Source organism: Symphodus melops, assembly GCF_947650265.1.
Source record: "Symphodus melops genome assembly, chromosome: 12".
NCBI lineage: Eukaryota > Metazoa > Chordata > Actinopteri > Labriformes > Labridae > Symphodus > Symphodus melops.
In genome coordinates this window covers 12206146-12227120 of record NC_136702.1, presented here as the reverse complement: position 1 = coordinate 12227120, position 20975 = coordinate 12206146, and the positions used below count along the sequence as shown (strand labels likewise).

General features: G+C 40.1%; 1 protein-coding gene across 3 annotated transcripts in view; it reads right to left on the bottom strand.

Annotated features, from left to right (window-relative positions):
* Window positions 1-19416, bottom strand: part of igf2bp2a (insulin-like growth factor 2 mRNA binding protein 2a) — a 48279-nt gene extending 28863 nt beyond the window's left edge. For 2 of the 3 annotated variants that reach the window (XR_013780244.1, XM_079357292.1), the window contains exons 1-2: window positions 18896-19416; window positions 17666-17726 (exon numbers count right to left, since the gene is read on the bottom strand). Coding sequence is in view for 2 of the 3 variants with exons in the window: in XM_079357292.1 (XP_079213418.1) it covers window positions 17666-17726; window positions 18896-19073 (239 nt within the window). In the remaining variant the exon portion in view is untranslated. Of the gene's footprint in view, window positions 1-17665; window positions 17727-18479; window positions 18787-18895 lie in introns of those variants that run through there. The other variant, XM_079357293.1, reaches the window with a different exon arrangement.
* Window positions 19417-20975: the final 1559 nt, after the last annotated feature.

Sequence of the window (20975 nt, the reverse complement as noted above, 5' to 3'; positions counted from 1 at the left end):
TAAATTATTTCAGCAGCTTTTTTAAAGATTTGTTGTTTTTTTTTAAGATGTAACATTAACTGTGACCAAATGGGACAAACACTCTAATAAAAGCATATATTTGCTGATCAAGCTCTCTGTCTCCTAATATCAATCCAGTCATGTTCCATGTTAAGGTGCCAATTAAAGTGTACACTTGAAATGAAATAAAGAAAGTAGCAATAAAATGCTAATTCAGCAACATGGGTTCCCAGTACAACTTCGGGTGCTGCATTTTTTAAATACCACTGATAAGTGACAGGGGGATAACTATCTTGCTCTGCAAACACTCTTTGAGATCAGAGCAGAGTGAAACAGAGCTACTGTTAGTGGGAAGTTTTGAAACACAGTCTCTGATTGGTAAATAGACTGACTCAACAAAACCACCAGGAAGTGGGTGGCAGTTTTCTGCACAGAAACATGGATGAATATTTCCAAGAATACGCTAAGTCCCCATGAAGACATTTAATCTCTGACATGCTTTGTTTCAAAGTCATTCAAGACACGGTAAACCCTCCTCTCTGGTCATTATTTACAAATCAAAGAAGGGAGTTGGTGTGACTAGTGATTAGTCAAATTCAAAAAGTTGGGGAGAATTTCTATGTAAGGTCACAAAAAGGTTCAGAATTGGATTTCCATTTTGTGAATTTACTTCTCTTTATAGCAGTGATTATCACAAGCCAGAAAAACACATTTGTAGTTTATAAGGGCAAAACATGCTTACTTCTTATGAATTTGTAGGGATATCTTAGTCAAACAGCCACTTGTTTATTTTAAACATCAAATAGCATGTACAACGCTAAAATTCAGTAGCATTAACTAATAATAAGCCTTACTTGTGACATTCTCCTTCAAATTCAGTTTCATTAATTCCTTTTAATTCCTCCAGGCCTTCATTTGCATCCATCATAAATCCACCCCCTATAACAAATCAAACACTGTACCTGACTCTTCTTCATTCTCGCCATAACCAAATATTTCTCCCACTGATGCTGCTGAGTGAACAAAGCTGCAGCTGCACAGCGCTGCCAACCATCTCATCTTAGCGTGCATTGCTCAGGTGCCGGCTTCTGTTTTTCCTCCCAGCTCTCGGCGGGTGAGAACTCATCAGAATTCAGGAGGCTCACCTGCCTGCCTGTTTCTGTTCATGCATTAGTTTGCTCTGTGGATGCAGGTAGACACACAGAGTTCTAATGCGGTCACAGCCTTCCTATTGACGTTTGCCCGCTTCTCATCACACAGCTGGTTAGATTTAAATAAGGAACCGTTGTTGGTTTTATCTGTTGCATGTGGTACAAAGTTCACAGAGACGGTCTGTAAGCTGATCAATGTCTGCTATGAGGGAATGATTCAGTGACCCATGAAAAGAAGAATTATAAATGACTCAAAAGATTTTCAATGAGTCAAACGAATCATCTCATTCATATTGGAGATTTATGCAGCGAGAGAGACGGCTACAGCGCTATAATGTTTAATCTGATGCTCCACCCTTAATCATTAGCAACCGTATCCATGGAAGCATTTGCAGAGGTTGTTAGTTTCACAACACACCCAAAGATACTCAGATTATATAATAAAGGACAGTCATATGTAACTGTATTTTATTATAAGGGGTATTGTTGAGGGCCCAGAGCTATTTGCATATTGTTGCAGATATGAAATGATTTTTAGCTCGCAGGTGTAATCGCCACAAAATAATGTACACTTAATACTAAAAAATGCCACAGGGTGCCCAGCTCACACAAAATGCATTTTCTCCTGTCATGCCCATTAAGCCAATAAAAGAAGTGACTTCAGATATTCTGCTGTTATCTCTCTGAAATAATGTTTTTCTGTGTTCAAAAAGGTTTGCTCTAACTTGCTCTAAGCCCATCAGTATGCCTCTGAACATGCATACAAAAACTAAGTCTGGAATTTTTATATTTTATGTCAAACACATTCTTGATCAAACGTTCCATAAAAGCATGTTCTGTGTAATCTTGTGTCGACTTGCATGTGACCTCTGAGGGAGAAAAGCGTGATACACTACGTCAGTCACAACACAGAGGGAAGCATCGTTTACAGACTAAATGACAATAACACCTCAATAAATCATCTAAATGTCTACACAATCCCAACATTAATGTAATTAAAAAGCAGTGAGATTACATTTTTAAAAGTCCCATTTAGACTACATTTTGATAAAAAAAACAAAAAAAAACAAACATTTTTTCTTTTTTGTAAAAAATCATTTGTGTCTGATGTGGGTTGGTTTTAACCTAGATAATTAAGGTTATTTTTTTCGAATTAACATCTTTTCTTTTTTGTGACTGTGCGTGAGTGTCATCAAGAAATAAATTTTTTAAAAAGTGAGAGTTAAAAAACAAATAAACAAAAAAAATCCCCTTTCTGCGGACATATTTAAAAACATTCTATTTAATGTCAACCTGCTAGTACATCATTTTTAACAATTGCAAATTAAAGCGAACTTTGCAGATCTACACCATTAATACCGTTCAACAATCTTAGAAGAAAAACATGTATTTCGGCAGCACAAAAAATGAATAAATAACACTACTAAGACCAATTATTGTGATAGGCAGGAAAAATTATGGATGATCCTGTGACAAGTAATTTCTGCTCATCAAGCAAAATTGCAGCAAGCAGTCAGCTGCTATGACAACATTTACACAGAGATTCATTGGTGCCCAAACCACTTCCTTTACTACTGAGCAACACGCGAAAAAAAATCATAAAAAGCAAGACTATTTAAGCCTACACGGAGACTCATGTGCTGCTCCTCCACTAACTGAGGTCTCCTCCGAGCCCCCGCCACAAAGCACATAGTCAGCAGCATTGTCACTGATACAGCCAGCCAACATGGGACATCACTGCCATGCATTAACACGCACACACACACACACACACACACACACAAAAAACACACACATCTAAAACACTAATGTATGGCACACTCTCTTGTGTGCCTACTCTCCTCTACATGCACACACTGATGTATTTCCTGTGTCTCTCGCCCTCACACACCTCAGTGATAAGAGCCTGTGACAGGTGGGTACCAGCTCATACTGCGGCGTGGCTCCGCTGTCTGTTACAGTAGCTGCTCCTCATGGCTTCTTCTGTCGCTTTATGTTGACTTGTGCAGCTTGTTCCTTAGGTCTCATCCTTTAATCTGCAGGCCATAAGGTATTGTAGTGGGGAAGGCTGAGCCCGCCTGCCATAGGTGTACACGTCCCTGCCAGGTTATCCTGGATCAATACAACACGCACACAATTCAAAATTACACAAGCCCTCAAACCTTTCACCCCCCTGCCTTTTCTCCTTCTCTACAGCCTCTCTCTGTCATCGTCCCCCTCTCTGTCTCTCTTCACCCGTCTCACTGCTTCCTGCAGCTCCCTCCGGAGCGAGCCAGTTTTACTTGTTCACGCACACATGAGCGCACCACCTCCTCTTCTTCCTCTCCCCCTCCTCCACTCATCTGCAGGGAAGTTCCTGACAAAGAGTGAAAAGTAGCAGGAGGGGAGTGAGGATTCATCCTCAGAGAAACAGAAAACACACTAATAAGCCTGGTCAATAAACAGCATATTCTAACATACAGCGTTGTCAGTCACAGCTGCTGTCGCTGAGGAATCCTCCCAGGACTGCTCGGCAGAACAAAGTTTTAGGAAACACTGAATCATACAATGTGTTTCTAAAATACAGGGACGTGCGGGGCGGGGCTAACTCAAGCTTTGCTCTACAATATATTTGTTAAGGAGCAAAAATTTACCACTCTACATTTTTCAAAATAAATATATCAAATCAACTTGAGATATTTTAGCATACTGGCAACAATGTCACAGAAAATAAATGTTGATCATTTTAGTTTCTCATCCGCCATTTACATGGTAAAGTTCAAGAAACATTTAATTTAGACAGCAATGTTTCATTTTAATGAAACGTTTGGTTTTAAATTATCAGTTCAAAAAAGAAACACGCATGCTTGTTATTGATGTGCGCTTAGCTGAAACAAATTCATTTGTCTTTTTTTGAACAAAATTGATTTAAAACAATTTCCTTAATCTACTAATGGCGTTAAAAAAAATTTAAACGTGTTTTCCTGTGTTTTTTCTGTTATTTAAACAACAAAAACAATCTGAATCACTTTCACTTTGGACTATACTTGAAATTGCTAATTCTTTTTAATTTAAAATAAACCTTGCTGAAATGTAAAATACAATTACATAAGATAGAATAACTAAGAAAATAATTGTAAGTTGCAGCTCTGAAAAATCTTTATGCCCCAGCAATTTTAATAAATGTGGAACCTTGATGGTGCAGAGTGGTTCATGTCGAAACAATAAAACATCCAGTGTTATTTATCATTGTATTGTTTAGATGGAAGACTTTGAGTCTATTCAAACACAAAAACAGACTGAAATAAATAAGAATCAGTCAAAGATGAGAAGTTAAATGTGAAACATTTACCGTACACGTAAATGTAAGCAGTAAGATCTATAAGTCATCAATATTAACAAGTTGTCATATAGTATCTACAGGCTGAGCAGTGCAGTATGTAGGAATGGATGTATTTTTTAAACTGGTGTAACTTAAAATGGTATAAAAAGGCTGTTCATCTCTATTTACTGTCTGCATTGTAAGTGGACAGGGGCAAGTGTAAGGGGTTTCCCTTACTGTGGCCTGTAATGTTTTGTGAGCTTTTTACGGGTCTCCGGCTTTACAGTGGGTGGAGTTACACGGATAAGGGGACTTCATGCACATTGCTCCTCCCAAACCCTCAGAACATCTCTTGTCACGTGACTAACAAGTGGCTGAAGTGGCATTATCCCTGTCAGACTTTAATCCTGCGGCTAAAATGGCCTCACATCCTGACCTACTCTCTGAAATGAGGTGGGGGGCTCGGGAGGATGTCAGCTGAAGATGGTTATTCAGAGTTATGTGCGTGTGTGTGTGTGATTCAACGATGTGGATAAATAACGGTGATAGCTTAGTTTTGAAAAAGGCCTGTATGCTGTAATATAGACTCATCAAATTATCGCAGACATTCATAAAGGTGTCAGCTCTGATCAATAAGTGAGAAATACTTGAGTAAATATCCTGCATTGATGTCGGTATCTCCAGTTAGGAAGTGGCAGCTCCAAAACAGAGAATATGTATGAGGCTAATCGGTGATTGAGAGAAACCTGAGGGGTTTGCTGTTGTGACTATAAGGCACTAACTAAAGCCAACACATCTTTTATGTCTGAGACAATTTTTCAGTTTAGTCGTTTATGTCTGTTTATTGTTTGTCTCCCAGGTTTGATTTTCTATAAATCCCACAGTATTAGCACACAGCAGGGACACAAACAGTAATTAGCTTTCAAAAGAAAAGATCCAAGTGGAAATCTGAAATCAGGGAACAACAGATTTGCCAAATCTATTCAGTAATTTATGTGAAGGCCAAACAGCATGCACATAAAGTGCTTTTCCTACCTGAGGCTCAATATCAAACGACTGATAACAATTAGAGACATTTTCTCCTTTCTCAAAGGTTCAGTCAGTAATTTAACAACTATTCCCAGCCCTATCGGATTAAGACCTTCCTCCTAATACAAACACCAAAACAAATCTGCAAGCATTTTCAAGCCGGCTGCTTTCATGGTCCCTGGCAGAAAACAGATTAGGCTGGTTCCCCTCTTTGACAAACACACTGACTCAGTTAAATGGGCTATTAGGAGCGAGGGCTGACCTGTAAACCTGACCGCTCATTCTTTAAGACAACCAAAACAACCAAGGCTCTAATGAGCAGTGTGTGTGAAAAGGCCTGGCAAATCTGGTCTTGTCACAAAATTGCAATCAGATCATTCATCATATTCAGATGTTCTTCCCCATACACAGGGCTCCCACTTCATTCCCAACATGCTCAGGGTGGAGAGCTCAAAAGCTGTAACAAAATGGAAGTGCAATGGCTGTAGGTTGTATGAATAGGAAGCCTGACAATTGCTATCAATTTTACAGTTTTTTTGTGAGGCAACTGAGAAAACCCTGGATGGTAAAAAATAAAAAAAATAATAAAAAAAAAACAGAGGGAAATCAGCCAAATTTTATGTTAAAGGTCCCATATTATGCCTTCTTTCTAGTTGTAGTGTGTTTTCCAGGTGTATCTATTTGAAGAAATTACAGTTCTATAGCAAAGAAGTGACTGACTGCTAACATTTATTATTCAATTAGCTACCACACACAGCAGATGTTAGCATTCAGCCACTTGCTAACGTACATTATTTGTAAACAACACCTTTTAAAAGTTTTGTATAATATAAAAAGGTGAAGCTCACGGTAAAGTAAGTGGTTGAATGCTAGTATTTTCACCATGGTGTCCATTATGATTGAAAATGTATTTATTCCTAGCTAACAGAAATTTGAGGTCAATAAATACAAATTAGTTAATAATAATTAATTACTAATATTAATAACAGTTTTGGATTTTTAAACGCCATAGTTATTGAAGTTGCTATACAAATAATTTGCCTGAGTTTAATTTAATACAACCTTAAACACAGCAGTATAACTTTGTAGCAGCATTTGAGCATACCACCCTGAATGATACAGCAGAGGAAAAAAGGCCTACATGAGAAGATGCCAACTTGTAGACAAGTTTTTATATTTGGAATGGTGGAGGGAATAACATACAGACGCTGAGAGTCTACAAAACAAGGTTAAGTACAATGGCATGAAAAGAAAATCGGAGCTGTGTTTTGTTTGGTGGTGAATCTGTAATTTTCAGCGACGTTTGATCAAATAAGACGCCATCTCTTTGTGTGTGTGTGTGTGTGTGTGTGTGTGTGGGAATCATATGCCGTGAGCAAAGCAATAGCCGGCCTTAATGATGTGCAGTGATGGGGAGGAAGCAGTGGTCCTTTAAATGCTCTAAAAAGCCTGAGGTTCCCGACAGGCATCCGTCAAAGAATGCACAGCTATACACAACAAAAGAAAGAAGGAACATGTGGCCAGTTGTATCATACTCCTCTTCAAATGCTGAGTACTTCATGTATCATCTTCAGCGTCTCCACATCTCCACCACTGTGTCTTGTATATCAAACTGGCCTTTGAAGCGAGTCATTCTATATCTCTGTAATTTATTCTTCCACAACGTCAAGCGACCGGAAACCGGGCTGCCTGGAGTCACTCCTCATACCACTTAAAACAAAACCATCTTAGCAAACCATCTCTGCAATGAACTGCTGACTCCCGCTTGGGGAATGGCAGCAACACAGATGCACTGTACAAACACACACATACACATTTCAATGACACACAGACATCTACTGTTGTCAAAGAATTCCACTGACCACTACTAAGAATAAACTGCCTGTCTCTGTTACACTATCTGATAGGGCGGATCACATTCAGCTTACAGTACATTACGTAGAGTTGTACAGATATTTACACCCGCTCATTGCTAACTCATAGCCTGGTTCACTCTACGCTGCCTTACTGTGCCAGGGGAGCAGTGACACATTGCTGAAGCTGGAGGGAGGCGGTGAGAGACAATGCACGCAATCTAAGGTGGTACGCATAACATGGTACCCTGACACAAAACATGCACATGGCAGGAGGAGGAGGAGGAGGCGGTGGAGAAGGAGGAGGAGGAGGAGGAGGGGAAGACAAGTAAGAAATGCTGCAGTGGAGGGTGAGTGTGACCCTCCCAGGAGCAATGAGATAAGCTGCAGCTGCATCTTGTGGAATTCACCATTAATAATGATAGAAATGCCGTGAACATGCACAGAATGAGTGAGCTCATTTGTGGTTAATATGTGGAAATAATCACATTTGATTTCTAACATGCAAAGGAAACTATTCAATTGAACAGTTCTGCAGCGCAGAGCTCATGTATGGCTGCTCCAGCATCAAATATTTACCAACCTTGAGCGCCGTAGGTGCCCAGGTTTTTGCTGTTGTTTTTTTTTTTTTTTTTTTACAAGATCATGTTCTGCTTCTGGGCATGGCTCAATTTTAATTGGTTGTGTGTCAGGGTGTGCTTCATTTAACCTGACAGGGGACGGACACTTCATCAGTCAGTGTCATAATGTTGTTTGTATGCATGAGTCAGAGGTGACCTGCAAGTTGGCAACTGCTAAAGACAGATGGAAATAATAAGAACTCCATTCTCAACACCAGTGTCCAATCAATCATTCAATCAATAGGCCAGTATCTTTCAACTTGCACGTACATTGTTCGTTTTATTCTCAGTGTTTTGCTCATAAAAGAATCCCCATTTAAACATAATAGCTTCCAAACCCCAGGACTGAATATTAGTACAGTAAGGTACTGCTGCCGCAGGAGCTACTGCACCCATGGGAAACCCAGACTGTTTAGCGATACACTCACAGGTCGAACACTTCACCATAAAATATTCTGCTCCTCCAGGGAAATTGAAGACTAGGGTCAGAAAGACAACAACTATTTACAAACAGTTTTTTTCACATTCTGCTCACGGCTGCCTATATGTGCAGCTCTCAGCAGCGGATACGTGAAAAGTACTCCACCGCCCTGCCTGCAACCTGACGTTTGGTGTGATAGAATCAAAAGGACTCCCATAGGGTTCTCCCTTTTACCCTGCAGTACTCTCTCTCATTATGTCCTTCCATTGCTCTCTCATTATCCCCCTCACTCTCACATACATGCTCGGTTCTTCCTTCACACTGGGCAGGCCGGTTGTTGGCATGTGCTGGGTCACTTGGCAGGGAGACAGATGGAGCCAGCACACTCCACAGCACCTGCCCTGTCCCCCACAACTCATTTCCGAGCTCAGCAGAACCAGTCAGGATCAAGCACAGATGTGTGAAGCAACAGGTTTCTTTTTTTGGCATAGAGTATTACTACTGCCATTTTCTAACCATGACAGGACAGTATTCAACCGCTGCCACCACAGCTCAGCTCTAACAAAACAAAACAAATAAAACAACGATTGCAGAGAGCGAAGACTGGATTATTAGATGACCATAAAATCAAAAACAACAATGGCAACATTATATGAAAGACATTTGCTGGTGATGATAAGAAGCAATAGTTACATACTCTTCCTGCCAAGAGTAAACTCAGACACTAACAACTGGTGAGCCTTGTATTTACTGGACAAAAAATCAAGCAGCTCGGTGGTCACATCAAATGCAAAAGACAATTTCTAACAGCCTCTAGCATGTTTGATAATTTATTCAGTGTACAAATAACTTCTGTCTTTTATTTGACTGTCATAAAAAATTCTAACTGGCTTAATAAAACACTCGTGAACAGCGAAGCTTTGCCTACATAGGTGTTTGATTTAAAGCTGTGCACCTGACAACTAAAAATCTAAACATTTCTAAAGACAGGCTTCAGTTAATACAATTATTTTTTATGTAAAATATGAACGTGTTAAAGCACAAAATTGACAGCGTAGAATAATGAAAAATGAGGATATAATGTGTTGTTGTAATCTTTTGATTTGTATGCATTTCATGTCTCTTGTTAAAAACGTGAGTTCTGGGATACTCTGAGGTGGAAATCCCTCCTTTAGAAGATTTAAACTTCTCTATGTATAAAATACTTCATTGTGCTCCGTAGAAATTTTGGTAATACAGTTTTATTTTTGCACCAAACCTCTCATCTGTATTCACTGTGAGTCAAATATGTGAAGGGAATCAAATCCTTTTAAACAGAAGGTAGGAATATGTGTCGATGTGAAATGATAAATCTTTCTGCTCGTCTCTAAACTACAGTCATGATTGTGCAACACCTAATTTTTACTTTTACAATTTTGGATTTTAAATCTATAATTTTTCTTTTGTTTTCATTCATGTACAAATATTAATAAATATGCTTTGGTAATTTTGTTTCTATTAACACTCCCCCAGCCCCATCCCATTCCAGTAAATGCCACTGATTTGAATTACACTGAATTAAATTGTTAGTGAACAGGCAGTCCCATCGCAGTCTGCAGGGGGAGGGGAAGCCACCAGCAGCCTCGCACACACACCCACAGCCTCATTTAAAACAAAGAGGAAGAAATGCTGCCCTCTATCAGCAGTGCTTATTTCTGCCCACACAGGAGCACCCAAACACACACACACACACACACACACACACACACACACACACCTACACACACACACACACACCTACACACACACACACACACACACACACAAAGTTGCTTACACATAAACGCATCTCTGCCTCTGTAAGTCTTCTCCATGTCTTCCTCTTCCGTCATGAAAAAGAGCAAACACAATGATCAGACTGTGCTGCAGGTTGTGTCGGGGGCTCAGCAGTGTGCTGACTTCACTGTGGATGACTTGTTCTGTTTAGGGGAGGGGGTTTCCATGCTTCCGTTGCAATACATATGGAAAAAGATGGAAATGTTGGCTCTGAGTGGGTTTATGAATAAGAAAGGTCACTAAAGGGCTGCGGATGTGACATAAACAGACAGCCAACTCGGACAAAAGACAAAAAGAACTTTGATAAAGAGAAAGCTTTTTTTATAGGCACCTCACTAGCATATGTACTCACTGTAATATGAAATCACCCAAAGTGTAAGCCACAGACACATGGCTGGCCTGCAGACAGGGTTAGCATTTGTAAGCATAAGGCAGTCTCTACTCTCCTGGGAAATGGGTGGAAATTACAGGGTCCCCAAACTGACAGCAGTTCATAACAATTTTAAACTGTAATCAAAGGATTCTGACAGAGATATCAAAAGATATCATAATGATCACTTTGAGGGTAAATCTCCAGTTTTCACACACAGAAAACTGAACTTATGGTTTGGATTTCATTTTAACCCTTGCATAGTGTGGTGTTCTGCACACTGGAGGACTCAGGGTTGATTTTTTAAAAAGCCTTCTCCTCCTATAACCAAGCAAAAATACTTAAAATGGGTTCCCATGGCAACTTGAAGAACCAAACCTGTAACAGATGGAACCGAACACAGTCCGACCTGTAAACACACACACTGGCACACACATCCACAAGCACAATGGGAAAGATTTGTTCCCACATCAAGATGCTGGAAATGTCACAAGACCATATCTTTCTGTAATGCTGTTTCTCAAAGTGCTGACATTAAAAAAAAATCAGACATCAAGAGAGTATATCACAACTGCATGGGAGACTCAGTACACTTTGCTTCACTGTACAGATTAGAACGTTAGTTCTTCTTGGCATTTAAAGCTACAGATGATATCTCCAAACAAACATATTAATATTGTGAGTAAAATAAGTTGTATGTGTCTCCTTTGATTTGAAAAATCAAAGCAGCATTTAGAATCTCTCTGGTCCCTTTCTGACGGTGACGCAACAGGCAAAATGTTCATACAACAATGACTCTACAAGACTTACGTATATGATGCTCGAGTGACTGACAAAAGTTTCTAACACTGGCTCCCTGTCTTTCCACAACATCAGCTTATCGTGAGCCTGACAATAAGCTTTGTGCCACAGGGGGTACTATGGGAGTCCTGCAGAGTTGCACACCTGAAACACCCATTTATATACTAACAGATAGGGTTAAAATTCTACTTCAGGCTTACTTTGGATATGTTTAAGATTCTGAAGCCAACTAAACCTCAAAACATTGCAACATGACACAAGATAAATACGAATACGCGATTTGTTATCCTTGCTTTGTTGCTCTAAATTCTGTAAGCAAAGGATGGATTTAAAAAGGGTGTTTGTCTAGTTATTTTGGTGTGTTTTTGTTGCCCTTCTGTGTTTTTGCAGATGTTTTCTGTTCTTATTGTTTCTCAACATTTTTAAGAAGTTTATTATCAATTTGTTGTCATTTGTGCCGCTTTTAAAGTTTTATTGTGTCTCTTGGTTTCCTTTAGATGGCTCTCTGTGGTCATTTTGTGACTATGGTTAATCATGTGTCTCTTTGAAATCATTCTTTGTTTTTTTGGTATTTGTGTGGCTGTCTTGGTGTCTTGGTAGTCTTAATGTATTTTTTGGTGTCTCTCATAGGCTCCTGGTATCCATTAAATGAAAACTGAGTGCAATTAGAAAACAAGGAAGACCTTTCTGTCAACATTACTGTCTGGAACGTAAAACCAAGGTGAGAGAGTAAGGGGCAAAGGTTTCATTAAAAAAAAGTCAAGAAGAGGATCATTTGAACCTGGATTCAGGCTAACATTTAGAGTCTGAAGTTACAACCTCCTTCATGAGTCTCTTTCCCCATAACCCACTTGACTCTTTTACATATGATTGGCTGCAAGTAGGCATTACAACTACTGGCTCACTGTGATTGGCTGTTGGTAGTTTTAACCATATGCATTTCACCTGTTCACGACCCATCAGGGCTCTTAGGTTCCATCACACCGAGTAGGTTTAGATGGTGTTGATATGGGACAAAAACAGGTCTGGCTGTGTGAGAAATGCCACCTGCTATGCCTCTCAGCTGCCCAACCTTTAATGGAGACCACACCCTTGGGTGCCTACTGGGAGCCCTGGCACACTTAAGGGTGAGAAACATTAAACTTTACATCCGGCTTTCAGCCTTCAGCTGGGATTCACCGCGGCTTTTCTGCTTCAGCAGCACTGCCCTCAAGCTGCGTGTGAACATATCTGTATGTGCATTATGCCCCAAATGAAAATACTATACCATTCACATGCTGCACACGCACACACACACACACACACACACACACACGTCAGAGACAAACTGAGCAACAGAGAGAGATAGGAAAGGAAGGAGAGACTGAGCAGCTGTTACATCTTCAATTACTTTCCCAAAAAAGGATACAAACTGTGCTCCTCCTAATCATGATTTATAAATCATCAAATATTCATATGCTGCATATTCAATTCATAAAACTCTGTTAAGTATCCACAAGCATCTGCGAATAAGGATAATAGTGAGTTTATTATAAAGACTTACTAATAGATGTGTCACGTACACCTGGTGAAGGTGTGTGTGGATAGAACATCCTGCCAGAGGGAAAGAAAAAATGCAACTCTGGATTGAAATAAAGATGATGTCAATAGAAACACTGTAATAAAAAGAATTGGGGTTTTTTTTAATCTAAAACTTAAGCTGACTTTAACAAGACAAAAATAATACATAATCAGCTACACTTGCTCTGACAGGCAGACAGCAGAAAAATTGCCTCAGTGGCTCCGTTACAGTCAGGCAGGCTTTCACTTCTCATGTCTAATCCATGAGGGTTTATTTAACGTATACCACAGGCTGCCTCTCTATTACTGTCATCATTCAGTCATAACAGCTAGTCAGGGAAAATGTGTAATAGTGAGGTCACAAATAACAACATAGAGGAAGAAGAGCCCATTTGTGTCATATTGGATGAATGATGTTTCTTAGATCTGTCAATGCCCAAACACATAAACGATAGCTGCTCCAATTCTGTCCCATTCATCCAGGTTAAACATTCTTCATATACCAAAACGTTTTTTTTTACTTTCTCCAATCTACTACAATGATTTCTTTAGTTAGCAGAAAAATAGGAGACTGAAGATGCTTGGTCACGGAAATCCTCCTCTTCCGGACCACACCTTCCACATATACTCCTCCCTGCAGCTCCTAAAGAGTCATCTATGATCTCACTGTACTCTTGGTTGTAATGCTGCAGCAACTTCTTAGTCATTCAACAGGTTGGAGAGGAATGTGAATGACTGTTTAGCAGGAAAGGAACTGCTACTGTGATGCATATGTAGGAGTGTGTGGGGGAAAAAAAGGACATTCAGAAACCCTGTGAGTTAAAACTCTGATCCCACGGGTCTGATAGATGCACAATTAATTTATAATGCTTTCAATTTTATTGCAGCGACCCGTTGAGCTATATGTTCTGTTGCACAAGCGAGTGTGCTATCCCTTCTGGAGAAAAGAAAAAGTAGACAATTGCTCAATACATTTAGCAGCATTTGGCGCAAAGAAGGTTTAAAAGCAAGGGCTTAAACATTCAAAATAAATATATTTAGCTAAAGTGACAGGAAATTGTCTAGGAGTGCAAATGAAGAACACTTTCAATTGGCATAATATTTCACACCTCATGACCATTTATTCACGCCATAGATGATCAAGAAAAGATCCTCCTATGACATGCTTACTCTGTTTTACATCTTTTCGAAGAAAAAAGGCAGAGTAACGTCTGAGGGGGAAGAAACTCGCATGGTTGAGCCACATTTTGCCTCCTGTCTCTGAGCCCAAAAGATCCCTCGATGCGATCCCTCCTCGCATACAGGTGAAGGGAGACACGAGGAGTCAGGAGGAGGGTGCAGCAGATGTGGCTTTTAAAGGGGAGCAGTGCAGCACCTCCTGCAATCACTCCAGCCTGATTTGGAGAGCTTCCTCTACACCCAGGATCAACTGTGGAGTATTAATGGATTCAGAGTGGATCAACTGATGGCTATCCTATTTCACTGTTTTGATTCAGCGTGCACTGACAAGCAAACACACACATCTGTATGTGCACCTCTGTGGTGCAATGCAGATGTTAACACCCATGTATTGGTTTGTGCCCTGATGTCAAAGACGGTTGTTCTTTAATAAATTCTACCTTTTAAAAGAACATTATGCTGCAAAGTTTATATTAAAAGCATTTAACAGTTTAGCCAGTGTAAGGGGTGTAACCAAATCGAATGTTCATTTCAGCATGTTTTCACTCCAATAGAAGTCAAGAGGTGGAAAGAAAAAACTCATAGGATGAAATCCGGTTGTTTCATATCTATCAGCAGCTAACCAAACAGGTAAACCAACCTGTATGCTTTTCAGAAAGACACTTAAAAATATGTTTCCCAAAAGATAACAGCGCTCTCCCACAGGCTCAATAACGCTCATTGATCCGGCTCGCAGCCAGAGATCACGTTAGGCACATTCACCACCCATTAGATAGTCAGACCACACTCATTTCAGTGAAAGAAATGTGAATTAACACTAACTCATATTCTGTTTATGCAAGTGTGCTGCACCAGCAGAGAAACAGCCATGCATGTGCTTTTCTTAAAGGCTACAAAAAAGGTTGCTTTCTGGTGTCAATATAAGGCCACCATGAAAATCCCAAAGCAAAAAGCAACAATTATATATCAAGATTAAACAGACAAACTGAAATATGTGATCAAAGTCATGTTGTTTATAAGATCATTGTTAGACAGTATGGAGGAAATAATTGTTTTGAGCCTTCTTTATCAAAACAATTATAAGACATCACAAGGTGAGTTTTAAAAGTAATTATTTATGTCCAAAAATGCTTTTTACTAAAGAAACTCATTTAAAATAACAGATCTCTCAGCAGTAAAAATAGAATACATTTACAAACATTATTAATGTAACAAGACAACATGTTTATCATTTTAATCACTCTAAAATGAATTAAAAGAATTCTGATAATTTCTATGATAAGAAGCTTTAATTTGAATAAGTAAACATAGTATAAATTCTTCTGGAATAACTTTTGTCCATGAAAGCAAAAGACAAAATTATGTATATTTACATTGCAAAATGTCTAAATAGGATATCAAAACTGAAACCAATCTAAACTTTGTTTTGTCTTTGTTTTTTAAATATCCTTTTAAATGGCCCTGTATTTTAGTATTCACTTCTTAACTTTCATTTTAAGATTCTTAATTGTTGTCCTTTAAAACAGGCACAATTTCTTTCATAATCCATATCCCTGTAGGTATTGTCCAACAAAACATAACTACAATATACAAACAAACAAAACTCACAGCAAACAACAGCTGAAAGTACAGCAGCCTCAAACAAAGCCAACAGGCCCAGAGTTTTTGAAGATTAGACAAAAGCTGGAGATTTGCTCACTCCTAAAAGCTGGTTCATCTTTTACTTTATAATTGCAATTATATAGCCTATGCTACACGTGCATAATTAAATATAACAATGCCTATAATTACGAGTTAAAAATATATTACATTTAAAAATGTTAAAAAATAAAAGTGGTTTATACGTGTATTTATGAATTAAATGTATATGTCTTACTCTGCAAAAGATACTCGAATAAATGTAATCGGCATTAAAATGTCAATACTATTTGCATCACTTAATCACATAAGCAGGACAAAAAACGCATTTATTTTTTAAATTAATTGAAAAGTTTTCTGTATTGATTAAGAAAATCTCTTGTGAAATTGTAAGATGAAATAACACTTTCGAGGGGGTGAGAACGAGGATTTAATACGTTCTGAACAAATAAAATGGATTTCTAAACGCACACGAGTTCGCCCACTTCACACTGATCCTCAACATGTTTCAAAACGAACACCTGGACATTTAAACACGCCGTCCTCCTTTGACACGGCGAACACTTTACAGGCCCTATCAGAACGTGCACACAGGTCGAGCAGAACCTCACACTGCAGTTTGAACACACGAAGGCAGGCACATGAAGGACATTTGCTCCTTCTGGTTCCGCCGTGTAGTGTGCAGGGCCACCATGGCAGCCATTATGAGGCTCTTCAACATTGCCATGGCCTACGTGCACACTAACGGTGGGGAGTGGCGCAGGCTCGAACACAACGTACAGCCTTGAAAAAACGCCTTCACATCAAGTCAGACAGCATAGAAAAACGGCAGATCGATCATAGTACAGTTAAAACGTATGTATTCTCTCCACAGTTACGCACTGCCAGAAAGGAGAAGCTGAAAGGCAGGAAAGAGTAGCCAATCAGCTGTAAAGGGGAGGACTATGCTGAAGCATAAAGTACAGGTCACGTGCTTCTCCACAAGGGGCTTGAATATTTACCTTTTTGTCACGCAATGTAGTCTTTAGCTAAAGCCAAACGCATTGTAGTGAAACAGGGTGGGTCCATACGTGCAGGGAGTCTATAGGCAGCTTCATCTGACACAAAATGAGTGTATTACGCACAAACGGAAAAAAACGGTTTAACCTTTATTCATATGGAATTGAAAGCTTGTGAATATCTTGTGTTTTGACTCTACAAGCTGGTACAAAAAGTATGGTGCTGACGTCGTTGCAGAGTTTAGGGTTACTATACAGATACGGTTATACAAACCTTCAACTCCTCTTTCCTAGCACACATACAATCTGTTTCTCACATGCATACATACACATGCCTATTGTAAGGAAGGAGGCTCATCTGATTGGTATGCAACACAACATGCATTGCAGTCTTACAGTCAATAATGAAACCTAACCGCCCACATGTAGTACAAATACCATATTGGGAGGAAATGTAAGCATGTTAATTATCATTTTCAGAAATTTAACAAACAGTAGTCCTATGCTATTTCTGTGAGATTCAATTAAGACGCAGTTATAACGTGTGCAAGTGTCCATGTTGCACAGTGGAATAGGCCTCACTGCAGATCACGCGATATGGCAGCAGCCATCGTGTCTTTGCGAACTAAAACTGTCTTTGTCGTGTTTTCTTTTGTTTTAACCACCCTGCCATCACACGTCCATCACCAGACACAAACCAACACCAGCCTATGCAAGCCTATGCAAAAAAAAATCACACGCAGAAGCCATAAAAAAGGGAAATCTGCTTGCTATATTTTACAGCGGAAGCCTACAGGTCACCCAGTCTGTCAATGGGCAAAGTATAGGCGTAGAACACAAATTACTTGCGTGTGTGTGTGTGTGTGTGTGTGTGTGTGTGCGTGCGCGCGTGTGTGTGTGTGTGTGTATGTGTCAGATTTTAGGCCTACCTTAGCTTTTTGGGAACAGAGTAGTCTACCTCTATCACCTGTCCGTATAATTCAGCTTTACCTGTAGGGACGAAAGTTGATAGTGTAACATTAGCTGTGTGTCATGAAAGTAACAATGCAAACTGGTAGGCCTTTCCAGCAACACTTTGAATCACTTCTCCAAGTAGGTGCGTCCCCATTCAAACAAAACCCCCGAAAAAAGTGTTGTACGCGGGCGCGTTACGCGCACGGTGGCGGCTGAACGGTCCATGTTTACATTAAAACTAACACAAGTGGGACATTTTGGGGGTCACAAATGAGGAGATCGGCGCCAAAATGAAGCATGTTAAGCTTATATACTATGGGGGGAAATGAGCAGCCATGCTTTCCACTCCCACAGCCCTCGCAGTGCAATGAGGGGTATTTTTTCTGCGCTCAGTAAAGAATGCAACATCAAAGAGGGGCTTGTTTGAAAGCAGAATGGCTTGTACTCTTTCTATCCTAGGTAGTGTTTCTTAATGGGCTACTCCTCGTTGTCCCAGCCGGTGGAGCTGAATTTGAAGCGCTCTTCGGCGAAGCTCGAACACGGGTTTTCGTAACTATTATGAGTGGCCTGCCTGGCGCAGCACGGAATTAGCGTCTCACCTCGTCCCCCCTCAGCTACCTGTTTATTAGCTCTTTCCTCTGGACCCCCATGACCCACCTCCAAGACACCTCGTAAAAACATACCCAGACATCAGAGGAACATGGATCTGACAAGTTTTCCGCGCTCGCGTCGCTCTACTCTCCTCAATAAAATCAAGATAAAAAATAAGTGAAAAATAATTATGCCTACCCGAACCATCAGACCATCCCATACATTCCAGTGGGTGATTGCAAAGTAGCGCCCCGCACTATCGGAATCTCCCAAATATAGGTTATTGTCCGCGTTAAGAGCGTTTCGACGACTCGTGTTTTCTTTGGACAAACGGGTAGTGAAGCCTTAAGTGTGTCCTGTGATCGATCATTTATCCCATTTCTGTTGGAGCGTACATTGCTGAGCGTTCATCTAAACTCCGATGGCACGAGGATGTGATCGCAAACACTGTCCCGACCATTTAAAACAATATCAGCTTACACACGCTGATTATTAATATTTAACATTTCGGAAACCTCTGAGCTATTGTGTTCTGACCTGATCGTGCAGTTTGACCCGCAGTGAATTACTTCCCCCTGTCACCAGCAGCATCACTTATCAAATCCAACACTTACCACCAGAAAGAGCCTCTATAGCCTTTATGGCCGAGTTCAGGTCGGGGAAGTCCACAAAAGCATAGCCGGATTTGAGAAGGACCTGTTCGGCCCCTGGCAGCTTTTTCTCCCCTAAGAGCTGATGCAAGTCCTCGACAGTGACCGAAGGACTTAAATTCCCAACATATAGTTTGTTCATGATCTGAAAGGAAAAATCTCGATGGGTTTTCAGGTCTGAGAGGGAGAGAGCGGCGATATTAAAAAGTAGGGAAAAAAATAAAATAGAAAATTAAACAGAAAAAAAACGTGTTCGGATCGGAAAAATTAAAAATAAATAAACAGCAGCAATTACCCCCCAGGAAATTACTAAACTATAAGCGACCCCCCAGCACCAACTGTGGCCCTGGTCTAACTCTTTTACCAGGGTCTGAGGGGGAAAGTGTCGTTACGACGCTCCTCTGGAGCCAATAAGCACCGCCTCTAAATAAAATCTCTCTTAAAATCACAAGAAAAACTGTTTGGAGGTGCATGTGGGCTCATTCCTGGTTCTCCGGCGTAGAAAGTGCATTAGGCTCTGAAAGTGGCATGATGATCACTGGGTGCATTCAGCAAAGGGATGGGCTTAAAAGAGGCAGAGGGGTTATTTCATCAAATCATAATAAGGGCCGTTCCTTGGGTCCCTCCAACTGGCTTGAGTGAAAAAGGGGGGGCTATACTGTGAGGAAAACCAAGTCGATGTCACTGGAGTTGTCGACCCAAACGGTGTGACAGTTTGCCTTTTACTTTTTTTTTGAGTGACATGGAAATGTGGATTTATGGAGCAGTGTACGCTAGGGTTTAACCTCGCCATGGAGGCAGGTTTGAGATATTCTACAGGCTATATGAAGTGGGGTTTAAAAAAAAAATCGTCTTGTTTGTCTGCTTTTGTTAAATTCAAATAAAACAAGAAAACGTATGTTTTTGTCACAAAACAGAAAGTGAAACCCTGAAAAAATTATTCTTGTCCATACTTTTATTGGCGTAGTAGCTTCAGTTAACAGCTCAGTCTTAGGAGCAGCCTGTATTTCCATATAATAACACCAACAAATTTCTCCGCTTGCGAGACGAATAAAGGATTATCTTATTTTAACTTAAATAGTGTAATTAGATGTATCTACACTTAGCTTAGTTTTCATTTCAAACTGTGGATATCGATATGATCCATCTGCAAAAACCGTGAAGTTGAGCAAATATTATTTGCTCCCAGAAGCTGATGAGTAGAATTGAGGAGATTGCTGACCCTCTTCTGTATTTTTTTTTAATTTATTTTTTTACATGAGGGAGGAGTCCTCTATGCAGTGTCACTCAGCCAGTCTGACCTCATACATGTGGCTCCAGGTTACAAATTTGATATAGCATCTTATTATTAGTGATGGAGGTGTGTTCATGTGGGTTTATCTTGAAAACGAGGGGAAGCAAAGCGGGTTTCTGCACAAAGGCTGAAGTGTCAAAAGGTAAGAGCATAGGACAACCTCAACTGCAGTGCTCGTGCATGGATGTGTAGTGTTGTACCTACAAAGGGGGAGGAGCTTTCAGCCTACAGCAGAGCGGGTCTATGTGACACGCCTGCGCCTTGGAAACGCTTGGAACATTGCTGCACCCTACTGTAGTGAGGGGAGTGCAAACAGCAGGAGTGACCACCATTCCTCTGCTTGTTTACGGCAGTGTGTGTGTGTGTGTGTGTGTGTGTGTGTGTGTGTGTGTGTGTGTGTGTGAACAGAGGAATGTCCTGTGCCCTATTTACAAAACAGCTCTTTAGTTACTTTCCTGATGACATGCTAACAACAGCGCGTGCAGGCCTTACAGCCATCGGTCACGTAGGCCTATTCACTGTTCTAATTAATTAACAATGAATTGACTGCATTGAATGACAACTTAGACATTAATTATAAATTACACATCATAGTTTATACATTGAATTGACGCTACAATTGAACGTCAAAGTCAAAGTGGACGACCATAAAGCAAATATCGCTACAGTGTGGCTCATGTTCACCTTTCCTGAATCAATGTGCGCAGGTCGGTGATCAGTATCAACAAATGGACAAGTCAGAAATATTTC